The sequence below is a fragment of the Acomys minous genome (assembly GCF_964271855.1).
Source record: "Acomys minous genome assembly, chromosome: 15".
NCBI classification, from domain to species: domain Eukaryota; kingdom Metazoa; phylum Chordata; class Mammalia; order Rodentia; family Muridae; genus Acomys; species Acomys minous.
In genome coordinates, this window is record NC_140497.1 from 71,207,500 (window position 1) to 71,228,876 (window position 21,377).

At 42.1% G+C, this 21,377-nt stretch overlaps 1 protein-coding gene across 4 annotated transcripts in view; it reads left to right on the forward strand.

The window, feature by feature from the left end:
• The window catches only part of SLC4A4 (solute carrier family 4 member 4), a 320,437-nt gene that overhangs the window by 150,595 nt on the left and 148,465 nt on the right, over window positions 1-21,377 (forward strand). For 2 of the 4 annotated variants that reach the window (XM_084758174.1, XM_084758173.1), the window contains one exon: window positions 1,660-1,839. In XM_084758174.1, coding sequence (XP_084614300.1) covers window positions 1,660-1,839 — 180 coding nt within the window. The remainder of the gene's footprint in view (window positions 1-1,659; window positions 1,840-21,377) is intronic. The other 2 variants (XM_084758176.1, XM_084758175.1) reach the window with 1 other exon arrangement.

Sequence of the window (21,377 nt, forward strand, 5' to 3'; positions counted from 1 at the left end):
AAAGCCGAAGGCCACGTTCAAATCAAAACACTCATGACAGAAATTTCCTGCCTCCTCCAGATCCCTTATTCAGCGGTTCCCGTTCTGTGCATTTATGGCGCCTGTGCTGGGCAAATGATGGAGAACCCTTGATTTAGTCTCTGATTGGTTTACAGATGGCTCCCTGCCCACTTCGTAAATCACTGGCTTCTAGAGGTAGATTCAGACTGAGTGCTCACTGTAAAGATGGACTGATAAGAGTATAGAGAGGCCAGCAAGGTCCTGGGGACACTGTACCTTCTCTTCAGGGCCTCTCTTCGGAACTCCTTAGGACTTTCTGTTGCTCCGGCAGCCACTGGTTTTGCTGTCTGACTTGTGCATGAGAGCAGGCTTTGCTTCCTTTTGTACTTCCCTACCCTGAGAAGTTTCCTAAGAGGAAGTTGTGCAGTGAAGTGCCCCACCCTGCACACCACAGATGCTGTGATGTTTTCATCCTTGCTCTCACTCTGGGAGGAGGCAAAGGTTGGAATAGGATGCACAGATTTCTTTCTGGGCTCACCTGTGAGAAAGAAGATATCTCTATTGGAATAAGATTTGTTGTCCGACGGGACGATGTGCGGATCATTGTGAAGGAATCACTGGTGTGTGTGTATGTGTGTGTGTGTGTGTGTGTGTGTGTGTGTGTGTGTGTGTGTGTGTGTGTAGGCCAGAGGTGCTGTTGGGCATCTTTTAAAATTTCTAGCTATCTTATTTTCTGAGATAACATCTCTCGCTGAGGCCGGATTGCCTTTAAGCTCCAGGGTTTTGCCAATCCTCACCACATTCTCTCCTGCAGGAGGCTCCAGGTAGATAGCCCCCAGCTTTTTTTTTTTTTACCTAAACTGATGGCCTCACACTTGCCCTGGCAAAGCACTATACCACCTGAGCCACCTTCCTAGCTCCCCAACTCACTTCTTAAAAATTTAAAACAGAAAATAAAAGAGTAAATAAAAACTCCTCTCCCTCCTTTTAAAGGTTAAGACATTTAAATTTCCTCAAAAATAGTCAGGCTGTGTAGGAAAACAATCAATAAGTAGCCTGGAAAGTTCTAGGTGTAGTAGACTAGGAAGATTAAGTCTAACGTCTCTGAAAAGACAAGGGTATATACGATCTCATGGTTTAATTTCTTTACCAGCTGTTCAAATGGTCTAATATTGGGAAAAATGTTTTAGAGAAAATATAACTTACAAGAACTGGGGAGATAGACTTTAATAATCACTCCTCATGAATTTACAATGTTCAACTTCTGGTTTTTTTTTTCCCATACTTTTGATGTTTCTGATTCTATAATGCAGGACGTAGACGTTTGAACCCTACTTTTTAAAATTGAAAAATGCAAGTTATTGACCAATTGTATTACTCATTGAAACTGTGATTTAGGGAAATTCATTATAACTGGAGTATTGAAAATAAACAAGTTAAGACAATCAGTTCCTACCTTTGTAAAGATCCAACTAATGCCAGAATAGCTGTAATTATATCAGTAATGTCGGCATCTTGTCCTTTCATATAAAGTGGGAAGTTGGGGTTTTGAGAAGGAATGCCTCGATGTTAAATTTGGTGGTGAGGTCCACAAAGCTACGTTGAACATTAGCTTCATGGTTTGGTGACTGACATCTTCTTTCCTTATTTTCATATCAGAGATGATCGCTGATCACCAGATCGAGACAGGCCTGTTGAAACCTGACCTTAAGGATAAGGTCACATACACTTTGCTCCGGAAACACCGACATCAAACCAAGAAATCCAACCTTCGGTCCCTGGCTGACATTGGCAAGACTGTCTCCAGTGCAAGTAGGATGTTTACCAATCCAGATAATGGTAATGCAGAGCCAGCTGGCTGCTGCTTTCTCCTACTGTGTCTCACCTTTACTTCATCTCTTCACATCCTTTCTTTTTTTTTTCTCCCTCCTCTTTATATATCTTTTCTCAAGTTCATGTGCCACGGTCATTTGATGCTCCCCTTGATACAGTTGGGCAGGTGTGCAGTCTTGCTGGAAAGGTTTCCCTGTTGCTGTAGGTTACAAAGCCACAGTGCCTGGCTTCTCCATGTGTCTGTGCAGACTGAATGAAATGGCTCGCTAATAACTGTATTGTGAAACAGAGAGTGTTTCAGATGAGTCAGCAAGTTTGCCGATACTATTGAGTGCCTCAGGGAATGTGTCTCCAAGATGACTTCCAACAACTGGGAGGACCCAATAAGATAAGATAAATGCTTTGAAATCTCATATCACAACACTTTTTGTTTTCAGATGGGAGTCAGTGTCTAGTCTATTAGTGATCATCTCAGCAATGTAAGACTCAATATTATTTTTACCCCTTGAAAAGGCAGTTGATATAGTGATGAATGATAATCATATTCAGACCGGGGGGGGGGGCGGTTATCACTCAAGATGGGATGTAAACTCATTATATAACAATACGAAAGGCACCATGTCCTTGTCACATTTATTTTATTGTATTTACCACAATTTCATGCAAAGTGGGTATGTTATGTGTCATTCTGTTTGTTGAAAATAAATTTCATGTTTGGGTGCCGTCTGAGATGGGAAAAGCATGTTTCCATGACGTGTGGGCAGTGGGCAGAAGTGCAGTGGGCAGATTCAAGTAGGCGTCGGGTCGGCAGAACCAGCTCTAGACTCCATGACCATGCCATCTTCTTAGTACCAAGAGTGCGAGGGAGAGTGGAAGTCTGCAGTCACCTGTACAGTCATAATTCTAGGGCCCATGTTCTCAGCCAAGAGACAAGTTAAAAATATTATATAAAGGGAATTTGGTCCCAGCCACTCACTGCACATCCAGAAATGTGATTTTTCTCACTTAATATTAAAGACCATTGGTTGGAAGACGGATTACTGTAAGCAAAATTTTATATTTTTAAACCCAAGCTGCCTATAAAGAGAATTAAGATATGAATGCTTTCAGTACAATGCACTCACAAGCGTGAGTGAGTTTAAATGAGAGTACTTTTTGTATAATTTGGTGCTTCTACTGTTACTTGGTGACATTGCTGCTGACAGAGATATATTTGGCTTAATATACCTGCTGGTTTATTTTTGAAGAAACTGTTGATCAGCCATTGGCACTGCCGTGGCTTAAGCAGGTTGCCCTAACTCAGCTTACAAGCATTTCATCTTAACCAGCACCTGTATCTGCAATTACGGCAGTTAAAGTTCAGTCTTTCCTTTGATCTTAGACAGTAATCTTGCTCACGTAAAACGTGATTCCAGGACTTGGAGGTTTTGTCTGTTCGCGTTAAATCACGGTGCTAGCAGCAGTATAAAAGCATAAGAGGATGCCCTGTGTTCACGTGGTACGGTAGATGAGGAGTGACTCGGGCTGCCAGGCTGCTCTCTTTCCAGCACGCCAAGCTGCCTTTTCATGGGCTGTAACAGGGCAGAGGCTAGAAATGGAGGAGCCCTGGCAGCCACGATTCTGGAGAAGACATTTGGATGTGAAGTACAGTGAGCCAGCCTAGGTGGCTCGCTCTGCGGGTCTGCGTTCCCGTCAGTCGATTCTGTATGGGAGAGGAAGCAGAGCGTGCCTTCACTGTTCACCTTTCACGTGTGCAGCGCTTTATACACACAGAGCAGAAAGCAAATGGGAGAGGCCAGGCAGTTCTCTCTTGGCTCTTCAAATGATCGGCATACAGCCTGCAGCACAGGATACGATTAGTCTGTTTCAAACGTGTTAGTATTGGCCTCTGTGTTACCTAACTCCTTAAGTATCACAGGCAAGATTTGGCTTTGCAGGATCCTACAGCAGTTAAGTTACATGTGCCTTTAAGGTACATGATCGTAAATCACTGCGTGGCAAGCCTTTGGCTTTCTATAGGTGCTCAATCCTAACCTGCAAGTTTACACAGTTACTTTTATGTCTTGGGGCGTAATCACATAATGTTCTTAAGAACTATGTAATGTTCTTTTCATAAACATCTAAAGTAAGGAATTATATGCCCTTCACCAATCTATTAATAAAGAAGGATTTTAGGTCGTGTGTAGTTGGAGCCAGATTGTAATACCCTCATACAAAACCTAGAGAAACGTAAATCACCTTGGCCTTCAGTATAGAAACAGAGCCAGTGACCTAGGCAGCTTTGGCTATGCCAGCTACAGCGTGACAGAGAGCTGCCCAGTGTGGAGCCGCTTGGGTTGGGGATCGTTCTAGTTCCCAGAGGTGTGCTAGAGTCAGCTCCCATCAACTCACAAGATCCAACAGCGAGGGGGAAATTCTGCAAGCACTTTGTGACATGCAGCTACTGGGGAACCCCAGAAGCATACAACTAGACAATTGTATTTAAAAACAATGGCAACACATACTCAAAACGCACACCTTCCTGTTTGTTTGCTGACAGCTCGCTATAATCTCTGCACTTGAGGTGATGCCCACCTGGTGCGAGAGTGCATAAATACTACGAAATGATTGCTACCAGGCATTGGGTCTGCATCAAGTCCTATCATGCTGAACTGCTCCACGGCTTCCCCTCCACTCTCTTAAAGGCCAGTTCCTTGTCCCTGGTATCTGAGCGTGCTGATGTCCTTTCTTGAGAAGTGGTTTTGCTTATTCAGTCTGACCCACGCTATGAGTTTTTTACTCCCTGGTTCATTCACATGAACTCACCTTTAATTAGTGAATCGTTACTTATTTTTTTCCTACCAAAGAATTAGAATAATAAGACTTGGAATAGTCCACTTTGATATTTGTAAAGCAGAAATGATGGAAAACTCAATAGGGTAGGTAAGTGCTTAGACTGGTAAGTGGCACTTAGTAATCACTCAATAGACGTAGCCAGTTACAGGCAAGAGGTTTAAGCGCAGTCATGCCGGAATGATTTTAGAGTTACAAGATGGAAGAAACCCATGGAAATAGCTTTTACGTATTTCTTCTTACTTTTTGGTAAGTGATATCAATACTCTTTGTTTAACAATGGGATGGGATTAGGCCCCTTCTCCTCCTAGCCTGAACTTGCCTTGTTTTTGCTGTTGGTTAAATGGCTGTAAGAGGAATCCGGATCCATCATGGGGATGCAAGATGAACCATTACACCAGGCAGAGAGGAGATGGTGAAGGTGGTAGCCCCCAGCAGGACAACCAGCTCCCAGGGCTCACCTTATGCTTTTGATGGTGTCCCGGGGCCTCTCTTGTATTAACAGTGATCCACAGCGTACTGTTCAGTACCCCACTGGGTTTTGGCTTCAATTCACTGCCTTTCCCGCCTTCCCCTTTACCCAGCTGTGCCAAATGTAATCAACAGGACTTTCCAGCTCAGTGTAGTCCTGCCTTCTGCAGTTGGATTCCCCTTTCAGGGTTTTCTACCAGTCAGGAAGCTGATAGCTACTTCTTTCCCACAGAGCTGCTCTGATGTGAGCACAGAAAAGCTTTTTGGGCATTCTAAAAAGCAGTGTGTTGTTACATAGAGGAACCTGGGCAGTGCTGGTGGCACCGAACAATCAGTAGAAAGAAACCATTGGTGTCTGTTGTTGTTAACAGTAGTTCTAGGGCCCAGAGAAATATGGGTAGGCTTAGTCAGGCTCTTTTTGCTCTGACTCTGACTTGAGATTAGGCCCACTTGAACTATGTGGTCCGAATATTAGATAGGCTGCCTCGACACGGTGTGAATTAGATCTGGCTGGGACCACAGCCAGGCTTGGCAGCTTCCATCAGCCCCTTTAGCAATTCTTTGCTTTTTGTCTGGGCTTTGGATTCTAATTTGCCCACTTGTCTTTAGTCGCGTTGTTCTTCTTTCCGCTGGACATATTATTGACTCCAGACATGACCTCTGTTGCCAGTAGCTAGGGACAAGCACTCCCTTAACCTTCCTCGAGAACTCTGTCCCCTGTGAAGTAGGTTCCATGTTCCTCTAGCTGTGTGCTGGGAAGGTGGCATCTGTTATCCTTAGGCGTTTTTCTTTTTCAGATGAGCAAGGAAGGCATCCCAGGTGTCTCTCTGAGTGCAGCCAGCTCCTTCCAAAACCCAGCAGCACACATCCATCTGTTTGGTTCTGGACCCTCATTCTCTGTGCATTTGCACGTCACAGATGATTGTCTTGGCCAGAGCTCAGTGAAACCAAGCTCTCTCCCTAACCTGATAATAAATAAGTCAATCCATGGAAAGTTGCTAGCAAAGTAGCTGAACGGAGTCGCCTGCTAATGATAGCTGGTACTGTGGCTGACTCATCCAGAAGGCACCGTTCTTATACCTTCACCCCAGGTCTTCCAGATCTGTAATGGTCAAACTTTTATCATCCCCCCTTTAGCACTTAGTAGTCCATTCTGCTCTTTATGATGATGAAAAACCAGGCTTGGGGGTAGAACTCAGCGAATCTTCAGGTCTTGGCATTCGAAGCCTACTTCCTAATCTTCTTGAAGTTTGCAATACCATCTCTCCCAAAGGTTTGATTCCAGTCTCTAATAATATCTAGTAGATAGATGATGATTTGAGAATTATGCAATCCCCTTGAATCTTGTTATATCTGTAACATAAGGGTAATAGTGGGTTATTCTGTTTATGCTACCAGGAGTACATGAGACATATTATGAAAATACTTTACTAATAGCATAAGCTAGTGGTCTCAGGAATAGATATCATTTAGAAATATCTCAAGGGATATCCTTGGTGACTTTCAAATTTAAAAATGGAGGGCAGAGCATCAATTTCCTACATTTACGTTATAATCTACTGTTACCTGTGCTTCTCGGCTCCCTTCTTCTACCATGCTAATCGGGAGAAATTCTGAAGTTTCATTTTTAGAGCAACATTACTTTTGTTATCAGGTTTACAGTTGTCAGACAATACATAATCAGTTGTCACACATGCACTTTCTAGTGTTTTAAATTGACACCTAAAGTATCAAAGACAGCTCAGCACGTATGAGCATGGGCAGGCTTTAGCTATCAGTGAATAACATAGGATATTGCCATGAAATGCATATTTAAAAAATATTACTAATTGACCTCCTAGTCCACGCAACCAGAATATAAAGTAAAGTTATAAATGCTTCTCTTTGTCTTACAGTGTCAGCATGAGTGTTTAGTTCTTCATTTTTTTTTCCTCTCTCCAGACAGGGCCACCTGCTGTAGCAAGGCTGAGGAAACTGGTCAGGGTGAGGACTGCTCGGTGGAGCCACCCTTGGTGAAGCCAGCCTTATGCTCTGAGAGCAGATGGGAGGGTGGTTGTCAGTCTGGGGCTGTGACCTGCTCTTTGTAGAAGAGAATCAGAGAAGGAGAGAGGGAAGGCAGAAAAGAGGAAAAAAGGGGAGACATGTCAGAGAGAAGAAGTGAGTGTGACCCACTCTCTATTATGCCAGCCCCCCCCCCCAAGGGAAAGCAAAAAGAGTGCTAAAGTGTTCTTAGCATGCTTGGGTCTACACAAAGCCTTTCATTAAAATACATGATGAAAGAGAGCTTTGCCAGTTCTCGAGTTCAAAGCCAGATGTATACATTTTATTAGGTATTGACAAAGAGATACACTTATGATTGTGTTTATTTATGAGATACAAAATGAGGCCCTCTGTGTACAATAGAGAGTAATTGGATTAAGCAAGTTAATGAACCCATCACCCCAATGTTTATCATGTATTCCACATGTTGAACCACAGCACTGTAGGATCTGACTAACATTTTACACTGTCTAAACCCTGCAGTCTCAGGGAACCACTGCTCCTCCTGTGCACTCAGGTGATGCAGAATGCATGTGTAAAAGTCACATTTTTTGCATGCATCTCATTGTACATAATGACCTCTCCACTCATCCATATTGCCACATGTAATTATCCTCATCTTTAGGACCAAATATATAAATATATCTCTATATACAACACATTTTTAATTGACATTTGTAGTGATTTCACATCTTGGCTATTGTCAACTATGCTGCATTAGTTAACACAGAAGTGCAGATACGTCTTTTAAATACTTACTTCATATCTTAAAATTAATTTAAATTCAGCAGAGCTGCTGTCCTTAGTGTTTTCTAATACCCTTTATAATGCTGGACAAAGTAAACATCATCCAATGAATGAGTATTAGTAGTAACAGCAACAGTGCTGGCTCCCAGTCCTTGAACACCTGTTTTATATCAGACAATATGATCTATAATAGTCCTAATATATGCAACATCTCCATTTGCAGGTGAAAGTCTTGAAATGCAGATATAAAATTAACAGACGAGCATAATTAGTGGAGGGACCAAATGGTGAATGTTTGCTTTATAACAGTATGCTAATTCAATTACAGAGAAATGAGCTTCCTCCGCAGTAATTTATTTCCTAGTCCTCGGTGAATTCAGGTCTCTTACTCCATATGATAATATGACATTGAGGGACTTTGATAGTCATTATTTAAGCCCGACCATGCCAAACAAGGCAGCCAGTTGAATCTGTTATCCGGTTTTCAAGTGGTTATTTCTAGGCAGCATGCCTCATTTGTGCTTATAGATAAAATGCTGCTGGGTGCAGGTTCAATGTTTCATCTGAACAGCGGTGTAGAAAAAGCAGTAGTCCAATAACTATTTAAACAGTCAACTCTACATTTCTATGAAAAGCTTTAAAATCTTAACATGATTAAAGTTTATTTTCTCCCTAACAGTATTGCTAAAGAAGCATTTTGGTAGAGACATTTCTGTGTTCCATTTGCTTGGTTCTAGGAGAGACTCTAGATTTAGGATTGATGGCTTTCAGTAAGTTGATTTCCAAAGGGAATATGAATCATTACTCTTCCTCACAGCTCCATTTTTTGTACTCTAGACATTGGAAGCCAACACTCACAAGTCTTTAGGACCACGTGCTTACCACGTGTTGTAATGGTGTAAGCCATTTTTCACCTTGTTTGTACCCGAAGTCAGGTAAAAATGTAAGATATTAGCAAAGCCAAGCTGTTCATTTTGTGACCGAAGAGAGAGAGAGAGGCGATACAGTAAAAGCATTATTTAGAAAAGGTATGCAGAAAGCATCTTTCCCATGATCCAATTATAGAAAGCTACCTTCTAGATTCCAGAATAACTCTTGAAAATTTGTTCTTTAGAGTAAATTTGTGAACTGAAAAAAAAAAGCAACCTAAAAGTGTTGCATCATTTATATCTCTGCATAGAACACAAAGGGTCCAACAAATCAAAATGTTAGAATTTGCCAGTGTAGGTAATGGATGATGCGAGCCTCCCAGTTTTCACTAGGGTAAGCAGCCAGATGGCTCCGGCAAGGCTTTCTGAATTGGAGGTGCCAAGTCTCTATGAGCACTTACGTCCTCACGCCTGCTTTTAGAGCCAGGTTCTTGGCTGGTCTCTGCTAGGCTCCATTCCACATGTCCTCTTGATGGGGGAGGCTCAGCATTCATGGAGACCGGGTATGGAAGAGGAATCTCTAGGATGAGTTCCCAACAATTATCACCTTAACAAATTGAGGCAGGCGAGGGAGAGAGAGGAGGAGTGACTAGCATCCAAGGTTTGGAGCAGCTGCTAGCTAGTCCTTCTCTCAGGAGCAAGCCTTGATATCAGAGAGAAAATCTGGCCAGCTCCATCCTCCTTACCACTGAAAGGACTGGAAGGCTCTTCTGAGTTTACTTTGTATTCTTGTCGCCATCACTTCTCACTGACCCAGCATCCTAGTGAGGCTTGTTTGCACCCAGACAAGTAGGTACCAGTTTTTTAGACCATCATGCCCTACAGCTAGCTCTGTAGGAAGATTGGCTCCTTAAGCAGGTCTGTAAGTTGTCAAAAGAAATAAGGAGGTGAGACGTGGTCAATGCCTCTAAATGCGTCCCTCTTGACAGAAACACTTTTGGAATCATCTCAACTGGCTCGTTTTGCGTTTTCGTTTCTCTCAGTGCAATAAAAACTCGCAAAGAAGTTCAATTATGGGAAACAATTAAAAATTCAGATTGCAAGAGAGAAGGCATCAGATTCGCCTCAGACAGGTGCTGGCACAGATGGCCTGCTCACAAGTCCTGGCTTTATTTACAGCTTTTGAATGCAGACAGATAAATTGACAAAAGTGTTTTTGGATTTTATAATGTGCTGAATGCCCAATTTTGGCTATAAATTTATATTCACTTGTAAATGGTTCAAGTTAAAGCCTTACCTCTCCAGGCACTTATGGAAAGGCCATTTGCCTGCCCCGTCTTTTACACTCAATGTGAATAGATGAATGTTTATGTTTGGTGGAATATGTTAAATGTATTATTTGGATAGTATAATGACTATTTTGTTACTAAGGAAAAAAGACCTCTCAAGTCTAATTTGCATATTGCCTCATGGCCATATATTTCCAATATCACTATTGTTTTGGACACTGCCCAGTTTTTATTAGCCTTGGAGCATCCTGCTCCCTGAGACTTGCAAAACAAGTGACATGGGGCTCTAAGAGCAAGTGCCCCTCTCCTCAGAAGAACCAGTTGTGCTAACCCAGGTGATCAAATGTACCTAGAGAAACTTGACTGAGCATTCAGCCCACATCATTATCTCTGATGTCTTAGTCTTGGAATGGGTACACCAAGGCTTAAAATTCTAGTAAGGTAGATATTGGGAGGCACTGGAAAATGAAGACCAAAATGGCATTTCAAATGGGTTTGTATCAAAGCACTAATTCATCCATGTCCAGTGTCATGGTTAAAAACAAAACAAAACAAAACAAACCAGGAGGTTGAGAGCAGTCTGTGTTCATCCAGGAGAAAATTTCAGACACAATCATCTGAAATGTTGATTTCTGCACTTGTCTTCAAGTGCCAAAGGCAGACTGTTGGGTAGACCACTAGAAAGTCTCTTACTAATGTGACGTCTCACCCCCTGTGCTTTACAAAACTGTGTGCTACTTTCCGCTGTGTGTGCTTATGTGGTGGGCACTCATTAACAGTCAGTCCTGACATCCTATCTTCAGATTAAATGTTCATTATATAAATCTGTCTTCTGGATATAATCCACGTTTTGTGTATCGGAACTGCAGGACGAATCATCCATTCCTGTTTGGGGAGTTATAATGATTGAATGTAATTTCCCCAAAACCCTTTTCACTCTTTGTTGAGATTTGTTCCCTGGGGTCCCGGGGAGGAGGTGAATGTCATTTGTAATATGTCATTGTTCTTCTTTAACCCGCTTGTGTGATTTGCTTTAGTATTTTTTTTTTCTTCCTAATCAATGCATCCATCTTCATCCTTGCTGTGGCTGCTCATGTGTCCTCCTTTTCCTGTCTTCTGCTTCTGACACTAAAAAGCCCGCAGCCCGCTTGAGAACTCAGTGCCCTGCCTAGCAAATCGCACCTTGGACGATGACCCCCGAGTGCGGCGCACTCCCAGCGTGGGATGGCTCAGTAAGTCAATGGGTGGGGAAAGGGCCCAGATGGTTGTGGGGGGGGGGGAGGGAAGAGGGAGGATGACTGGGTCAGCTAGTGATGTGAATAACATCCCTGAGAATGCCTGCAAGGGTAACATGTAAGGATCCCTAAACCAGGCATGACTGACTCCTACTGCCAAACAGAATTTTCTCTGTGACTTGCTTGACCTGAGTTAAAGTCAAGTACATTGTCAGGGAGTGGAAATTGTGCAAGTGTAAGGGGTCAAGACTGGCGTGGCTACCTCTGTCTAGGCATCGTGTTTCTGAAACTTGTTTGCCTCATATTGATGCTGGTCTGTGTCTTGTCCCAGGGATGTAAGGATAGTGACTTGAGATAAGGGCTTCCCATGGTAGTTTGGAAGAAGAATTTACTAAGCTAAAGACTTAACTCTACAAATACTCATTACATGCCTGAAAGACAGAAAGTGATACAGACAATGCCCAAAGAGCTTAGAGCTTAGGAGGAAACCATTAACCTTTTCAAAAAAAAAAAAAAAATAGAGCTTTGCTAGAGAGACAAGGGCTGTTTATTTGAAACCAAAACAGAGGACAGCTTGCACTTACATGGATTTCCCAACCCCCAAATTTCTACATTGATTATGTAGACTTTTTTTTTTCAGATGTCAAGAGTCTCATCTATGGTGACATCGTTAGGTCTCTGCCTATTATTTCTTTTCATATACTAAAACTGTTGAGTTAATCCTTTTTCCTATTTTAGCATTAGAAAATTTCACTCAACTGAAGATGTGTTTTTCAGCTGACTTAATGGGAAAAGGTTTAGCTCATCCTAAAATAGTGTTTGTTGAGCTATATTCTTTCAGGGCTTCTCTTTCTGTAAGTTTGATGTTTTAAGAAACTATTAATAATAATCTCTGTGTCTCAGAGTCATAAATAAATGTGTTCCATATCACTACATACTGGGCAAACTTGGACTCCATGCATTCAGAGATGAGCCAAGTGGATCTTTACCCTTGAGGGGTTTCCTTTTTAATGAGGGAGTGAGAACTCAGATGCCTAGCGATGTGTAAGAGGATAGATTGCTGAACACACACCAACACATACCTACACTCAACTACACAGCCACCTACGACTGCTTGGCCTGAGGGTGTTTACAGCAGAAGGCTCTGTGAGGAGTGGGGACTTAACCTTGGAGGGAACTATGACTTTTGAGACGGGAGAATTGAGGAACGAATAGCCTATTTTTGAATATTAACTTTGCGATCTCTTTTTGTTAGAAAGTAGGTCTCATTGGACAGCAATAAAAAGTTGTATACATTAATTTGTTACTTTGCATGACCTCTGGGTTCAGTACTTTCTGGGATACCCTTTAGCTTGCTAGGCAGCCTGTTGTGGGAGCTGTTTCCATAATCTGCTCTTCACAGATGAGAAAGCACAAGACCTAGAGAGGTTAGGTAACTTCCCAGAACCACACAGCTCATTTGTGGGTAGGGCAGGACTAATAAGCGGCGGTTTCTTCTGTCTATGGTAGGTGTAAGGCTATCTTACTTAGGGGTAGGAATTCACACGGTCAACTTGCTAAGAGGACCTATTGACTGTACGGTGCAGTTCCACCTCCCGCATGGTTTCCTTTGCAAGAATCAAGTATGCCTTCCTATAAATCCATGTGTCTCCTAGTGATGCTTCCTGGTAAGCAGTTTGGCCTTTTGAATTTAGAGTCAGGCTGTTTGGGGTTTGACTCCTGGATCTACTGCTGACGGTTTTGTAACGTTGGAAAAGCTACTACTGCGCTATCAGCTTGGGTTTCTCATATATTAAAGTGTGTCAGTCTTGCCAACATGGGATCTTCGTGAGAGTGTATGTAGCGCGGTGTTTGGTACTCAGTCATCTAGGTGGTAATAGTATTATTTCTTGAGTAGCTTTAATTTTGTGCTTCAAAAGCTGATCTGTATTCCGTATCAGACACCTAGCCATCAAAGCATCAAGGCAATTGATAATAGTGGTGTTTATTGTTGCTGTATTGATGGCTACTATTTAAAAAAAAAAAAGCCTAAAATAGAACAGGGCTGATCTAAGAAAACTCCCAGTAATGAGTGAATCCTTTTTCCTGTCTATTTCTATTCTCTCCTATATATATTCTCTTCCTAAACTATTGTCTTTGATGTATAACCTCCGTCACTTTCTGAGGGCCCCCTATTATTTACTATGTCAGTTCAACAAATTAAATGTATACCTATTGAACAGCCCAAGGTGTGCAAAATAGGATTAAGTACCACTGACTTCCCCTTCCTACCTTGCTTCCTTTTTGTTTACTCTCTTAATCAGCTAGTCCTTTGCTTTTTGCTAAGGTGGCGAGATCTACCTTTCTGTGCTTTAGCAGAATTTGCTGCCCGCCCACGAGAGCCTTTTAAGATAAACCTACCCCAAAGCACGTGGTAATACCTGCATAAAACCCCGTCTTTATGAAATAGCTCTTATAATTACAGATCTTTTAAGTATCAGAGTGCTACAGCCTCTATTGTCTGGGCCTCAGGGTGGCAGGTTTACTGTAGGTTGCTTTCTGTTGCTCTCTGATGCTTCACTTCTCTCTACTTTCTCATCCTAACTCCGTTAGGCCCTGGACTGCATCCCAAGGTTGCACATCTCCGGTGCATTGCGAGTGCTTGGTACAATGATGCTGTATGCTTCTTACAGGATTCGTGTTGCACATGCTCTGAAGTGATTGTTGATGCCTCATCCCTTTCATTAAAAGCAACCAACAGCTCGCTTTTCTCTAGTAGCTGCCTTGGCCACGGTAGTCCATTAACTAGAAGTGGATATTTTTCACCTATAAGAGAGCTATCTCACTGGTTTTTCACATATCCTGATCTGATGAATTGGTTATAAATTATCCTGATAATTAACGAAGAATCACTTTTTTTAAAAAAAGAAAATGCCAAAAATATCAGCTAATAATCAGGATTATAATGAGACTCCATGAAGTGAATCTTTCAGTATTTTTAGCAAGGTATTTTTGAGGCCCCTGTAACTTGAAGTAACTGCCTTTCAAAGACTGCTTTGAAAGGTGTTTGGGGAACTGAGCGCTCATCATTTTCAGAGTGTTCCTTATCTTAGTTGTCACCTGAGGCAGATGCGAGCTTAAGGCTCTTATCCATTTCAAATGCTGCCAAGGTATTGAGTTAGAAGTTGGAACAAAACCAAAAACGATTTCCTCTCACAGATCAGATCTCTCAGGCAGTTCTGAAGGCAGCCAGGGCCACTGAGAACAAAAGAGGAGCTTTTCCCCTCCATGTTTCAGGACAGGCTAATACCAGCCTAAACGCTTTGCCATTATGGGAACGTGAGCTAGTCGCCTATCTTGGTAGATGGAGAATGGCTCTTCACCCTGAGTGCTTATCTGTGAATTCAGTTTGATGGCTAACAGCCAGCAGCACTTGAGCCCTTATAAAACACTCGTGTCCCTTTGCTGTTAGTGGCATGAGATCAGCCACTCCGGAGTCACAGTTCTGAGTGTCTAAAAAGATGACGACACTGGGAGCCTTTGTGCCTTCTTCCTTTCATGTGTCTTCTGCTTTGTGTCTGTTTGTCTCACGCATGCGTCCACTGTCGAGGCTGTGTCTAGCACAATGCCCTACGTCGCAGCACTTTCCTACTGTCTGCTGCTGTTCCTATCCTGGCTCAGTTAGCATCACTCGTGAAAAATTGAAAACCCAGTGCTTAATTCAAGAATTTTTATCCATCCTACAGTCTGGCCACATATTAACCCCAAAATTTAAAAAACTGTGTTTTGTTTGTTTGTTTGTTTGTTTGTTTTTTCTTTCTTTTTTTTCAAGACAGGGTTTCTCTATGTTAGCCGTGGCCGTGGCTGTCCTGGACTCGCCTGGCTAGAACTAAGCTGTTGAGTGAGACTTTTATTCTTTTTCTAATTCTTTTTTTTTCTCTTCAAGCATATCTGGAATTAACTAATTAAATTTTGGATATTTGACCAAGTGCAATATGTTTTATGACTCTTAAAGTTCGCCCAAGGTTCAATCGCAAGGCTGCTTACTGAACTCGGACTCTCAGGCCTTTGTGTAGACGGGGTAAGGATGACGAGACCATCAGACAGGGATTAGAGAGGCCGTGGTAGATGCCAGGGCAGTGGGAAGGAAGGCCTGTCGTCTGCAGTACCGAGGTAGTACCACTGGCCACACATGCAGAAATGCTTATCAGGAGAAAGCTTGCCTGGGCGTGCAAAGAGAACTAGGAAAATAAACTGAAAGTCAGCGATAAGACGGGAGGAAACTATCACAGAGTTTGTTTGACATGCACGATTTTTTAAAAGGCGTGAAAATTGGACACCAAGGAGTTAGGGTAAAATAACTGAGCCAGTTGTGAAGGCTTATGGGAAGTATTTCAGTACGGGGGGTAGGAAGGGCAGGACTGTGGGTAAGGGGAATGAGTGTGTGAGACTCTTTTGGCCTTTGAACAGGAGAGGGCTGGGCATCCATTGTAGACCAGAGCTGAAGGGACTTAGGGACTGGACTGGGCTGTGACTGCACAGGTGGGAAGGATAATACAGGATGACGTCATGGTGGAACAACATACAGTGTCAGGAAAGTGAGGGAGTCTAGGGTGGGTCCAGCTTTGAACTTTAACCAAGACGATGATAAGAGAATATTCCTGGAAAATGGCAATGGGTTTATATAAACATGGCAGTGGAGAGCTCTGTCATTATTGTGCATTTTGTAGCCATCTTGGAAGATTTGCTTCACCATGGGCTGGCATTATTAAATCTCTGCTCTGCTGTTACATTCTCAGTTGTTCTCCTTCTGCCTTTCTTTGGCCTGGAGAGTAACAACCAGGTAGATCTGTTTATTTATGCTTTTAACTTGAGTCCAAAAACTTCCCTTTTTACTCTTCTGGTCTTTTCTTCACCAGGGTTAAGATATTAACTTGTTATTGAATATCAATATTATTTGGGTCACTTACTGTTCTGGTTGACCTAAGGTTTTGGGGGTTTTTTTTTGTTTTTTGTTTTTTTTTGGTTCTTTTTTGTTGTTGTTTTTTTGCATAAAAGCTAGAAGAAAATTCAAGTGTAACTTTAACTTTAAAACTTCTCTCACTATAATTGTTTCTAGGCACACTTTTCAAAAGACTTCAGGGAATAAAATCTTTCAACAACCTGACATCCATCTTTAGATTCTTTAGTTAAGGGGAAACATTAGAAAATTAAGCGGTATGCAGTAACAAGTTACAAAGTTCTAAAAATACAGAAAGCTTGAGCTACTTTTCTCAAAAGGAGTTAGTTACTGTTTATCCTGAGCCTCTAAAAGCAATCTCAGGGGTTGTTTGATTGACACCTCATATTGTATTCACAGTGGTCTAAAATATATACTGATTCTAAACAGTTTACGGAACGATAATGGAGAAAGAAGAAAAGCTTAGCAGTTCTTTTTTATTGCAGAGTACTGGAGACTTGGACGAGGCTTCAAGAGGCACAGATCTGGGGGAGATCTGACAGCTTGCTGAAATTATACAATAGTGTTGTTTTTGTTACTTTTATTTTTCTTAAAAGAGGAATTTGGAATTGGGATGATTCAAACTGGTGCTTGACAAAAGTGATGATATATTGATAATCAGACTCCATCTTTCACCATCAGGCCTGTCCTGTTTTCCAATTTCCCCACGCTTCAGACCACTCCCATAGAGCCCACTTTGCGAACCCTCAAATCTGTTGAGCATCACCTCTGTCGTGCTGCCTGTGTTCGTCTTACTATGCCTGTTCAGGATCTCGCTTCCTTTAGCTTCATCCCCTGTCTGCTCTAACAGCCTGGTCTCTGGGAGTCCCAATTTGTGTTTAGTCTTGTACAGATGCATGGCAATATGATGCCTCCTACTTGTCTTCATATACTTGGCTGATAAGACACATCCTTACATGGGAATGCCCAGTGGTTCCTCTGTCCATCTTGAACAGCCACCAGCCCTCGAGCTTAGCAACAAGGCCCGTGGCACAGCAACCTGCGGTTGGAATATGCACACTCCCTGTGCCTGAACTTCTCTGTATACGCATTACGATCAGCACATGTTTACTGTTGCTTGAATTTCCTACGCACTTCTCTCTCTTGATGCCTTTGTCCTGAACAATCTTCCTGATAGGATACTCTCCTTCTTCCTGGAGCTTTCTTCTCAAACTCTGCATTTCCATTAGGGAGATGTGCTGTCCTTAAAGCCATCCCCACTTACAGTATTCTTTACTGACCTTGAATTCTAAAAGCTTTTGTTGTTGTTGTTGTTTAGATTTCTTACCAACATTAAGTTTGGTCTACTTTATGGTACTGAACTATATGTTTCTTTAAAAGATAGGGATTTCCTTATTTTTATTCTTAATTATGTGTGTGCAGCTATGTATGTATGTATCTGTACAGAGGCTATGGAGGCCAGGAGAGAGCATCGAACTCTGGTTTGGAGTTATAGGAAGTTGTAAGTATCCTGCCATGATGCTAGGAACCAAACTCTGGCTCACTGCAAGAGCAGTATGTGCTCTTAACTGCTGAACTGCTGTTTCTCTGGCCATTGCCAAGGATTTCCTAAGGGCAGGAATCTTGTCTACTGTGATATTTTCTAGCTCAGGGGTCAACAGATTAGCCCATGGCTGATTTGTCTTACAAATGTTTCATTGGAACAAGGCCACGCTCATTAGTTTATGCGCATTTCTCATGGCTGCTTTCCTGCCACGAAGGCAGAGTTTGGCAGTTGCAACAGAGATCATAGGCCCCACAAAAGTTGAAATAGTTATTGTCAGCCAGTAAAGTGTGTCCTGTTCCTTGCGCTGAAGTCTTACCTTTCAAAGTGGGATTTCAGGATCCTTGTATATTTCTAATATTTATTCATGGAGTTTGAAAAGTACTACCATTTTCTTCAATGTCGTTTAACCAAAGCAGTATTTCTCAGCAGATTGAACACAGACAGAAGCAAACCTTAGAATCCAACTACATTTCATACATCTGTGTAGTAAACAAACTTGTAAACATTTGAGTGACATTCTTTTACTGCTTTAGAAAAATTATTTTACATGAAAGAGGTTACTTATGTAATACATTTATTATTTTATAGTTAACGAATGGATATTATTATTACTGTTATTATTAATTATTATTTATTTACTGATGTGCTAAATGTTAGTAGTTAGTGCCCATGTAAGTAAATACTCTTACTTCTTGTTCTCTCTTTTCCGTGTGTGTGTGTGTGTGTGTGTGTGTGTGTGTGTGTGTGTGTGTGTGTGTATGTGTGTGTGTGTGTGTACACTAGAGATTGATGTGTGCTCTATTGTTCTCCATTTCATTTTTTCACACAGGGTTACTCAGTGACAGTGGCGCTCACTGATTGGCTGGGCTGGCTGGCCAGTGAGCTCCAGGGCTGCCTGTCTCAACCCCAGCCTTGCAGCTCAGGGGTTACAGGCATGAGCCAGGACACCCGGATTTCATGTGGTGCTGGGGATCCAAACAGGTGCTCATGCCTGCACAGCAAATCGTTTGCCCATTGAGCCGTCTCCCCAGCCCTGACAGTCCTTAATGGTTAAATGCGTAAAGATACTCTGAGACCAAGAACTCCGACAACTGCCACTATGTTGTGTTTAACAGAGTACATTATCTATAGCAATAAATCCATAATGTAGAGTGAGTGAATTAGCCAAACTATATTGTTGACAATATGAAACTAAGGAAAGCATAGTGAAAATAACTGAAAAATATTGAAAGGGAAAGATACTAAAATGCAGTAATATATCTACTATAAGTTTGTGACTTTGCTCCTCTTGGGCCCTCCAAAAATATTAATGAGGGACTTTAGGGGTGGGGCACATTTTGTGGGACTAGGAATCAGGTCTTTCTGATCTCCTCTCTTTGCTGAGTTCATGACAACTCATAGCCAGGACGGGCTATATACTATGCAACAGTGACAACTAACCCTCTAAATCTCAGTTGCTTAATCCATCACCATTTTGTTTAATATAATACTTTTGAAAAAATATTTATGATGCTATATACTAACATAGATCTTCAGTGGCTGCACCCACTATCCTCACACAGGATCCAAACTCAATCTCAGCTTCCATAGTCACTTTGACACTGTAAGACATACCGAGATGCACAAGTTGCCTCTTGCTTGTAGCCAACAGTGACACATGCCACTCTCACGTGCACTCATGTGACACTATGAGCCATGTGACTACACCGAGCTTTAGAGAATGCTTACGCTCTCATGTTTTCAGAAGCTGTAGATTCAGCCACTAAGCACTGCATAGGTGTTATGACAACCACTCAAAGCACAGCAAGAATGATAGCCTTGACTTTGCAGGCATCCCTCTTGGCCCAGCTGAGCACCCGATAATCCAGTATGCAGAGATCTCCTGTGTGGTCTCGCAAATGGAAGGTGGAGGTTTGTTCATGATGAGGGAGTGCCAGGTGAAGGGTTACCAGTGTGACTGTGGCTTTACAGGGGACTTGGGAGGTAGACTAGATTAATTTGAAACCGAGGGAGAATCTTCCATGCAAATACACAATAAAGTACTATTATTAGGCCAAACAATGTCTAGATCTAATTACTGGAGACAACAGAAAGCCCAACTACTTGAATTAGTATGTCTGTGCACATGTGAGTGAGGGAGACGGAAGGGGAAGCAAACACAATATTCTACTTGCAGATACCAATTTCCAAGTTAATAATAAAATTTCCCCTTGGCAGCAAATAGTGGAATTATACTTTGATAAAAATTGCTGGCAGAATCTTCAGAAACAGGGCTTTTCTCCTTGTGGTAAGCTGAAAAATCTGTGGTGTTTACAGTTGTCCTTTTAATTCAGATTTTACTTCTGCTCCTCCCTTGAATGCATCCTGAAGACCTTCATCCATCCTCTTACCGACCCCTCAGTACCCTGCATGTAGGATGTTGGTTTGTCCTTCATCATCCAAAAGTTTCTGCTTCTTTATTTCCCAGAACTGAGATCGGTATTATTAGGACCGCTGGAAATGTGAATACTCAACTGACCACTAGAAGAAAGGCCCCGTTTCTGAAGACTCTGCCAGCAGTTTTCTTCTGCTCTGAGTCCTTACCTCCTATGGGGACCATTTCAGTTGCCTCTTTCTTCTCCTGCCTTTGACCTTCTTCACTTTACAGAATTCACCTTTCACAATTACCCCAAGAATCCACATCATTGTTACTTGAGCTACATGTGTGCCCACAGCACTCTGCTCAGAACCCTTTAGTGAGTGCCCTATTATTTGTCAGTCCAAGTTCACATTTCCCAGTCTAGCTGATAATGGTAACACCAAGCCCGGATTTGCCACTCTGTGTGGTGCTTCTTAACTTGGTCTCTGCTCAACTCCATGAATCGTCGTTTTATTTTTCTGCCCTTGCATTATAATCTCAAATAACTTACATTTTCAAAAATGTTGACTTAATGCTTTTCAGTCTATCAGTTATTCCTGCTTCTTCAGCATCCCACACTGACGTGCTTAGATTTGCTCTATTGCTAGGTCTTATTTCCTCCAAGAAGACCCCTTTTCCATACCTTTCTTTGCTCTCCCTTCCAGCCATCAAAGCTCTGCCTCGTTCATGCCCTTAGATTCACCCCCACCTCTGCTGATCTTTCATTACATCATAATGTTTATGTTTCCTTCGTTGCTGACAAAAGGGCCTAAAAAGAGCCCCAAACACATCCCATTTATCTTTGTATGCCTGCTGCCAAGCATGGTGTCAGTTAAAGTTGGCCTGGACCAGTACATCCACCCAATTCTTGCATGACTAAGTTACTTGTTAACTGTGCACTTTTAGCAACACTTCTTTCTACCTCTGTCGTTCCCTCTAGGTTGGCTTAGAGAAGAGCTTTTCTGATCATCTTTAAAAGCTTACTCAGTCTGAAACCAAGAAGGGAAGTAGATAGTAGACAGGCGCCATATCTTAACCAGAATGCGCAGTTGCCATTAGCTGAGACCAACCATTCAGTAGGCCCTCTTAGTCCTGGCTATTCTGAAAAAGCAAAGCATGATAACGAGGAATGGCACATTTCTCCAAGTCAGATAGCTTACCTTGTTGATGCACGCTGA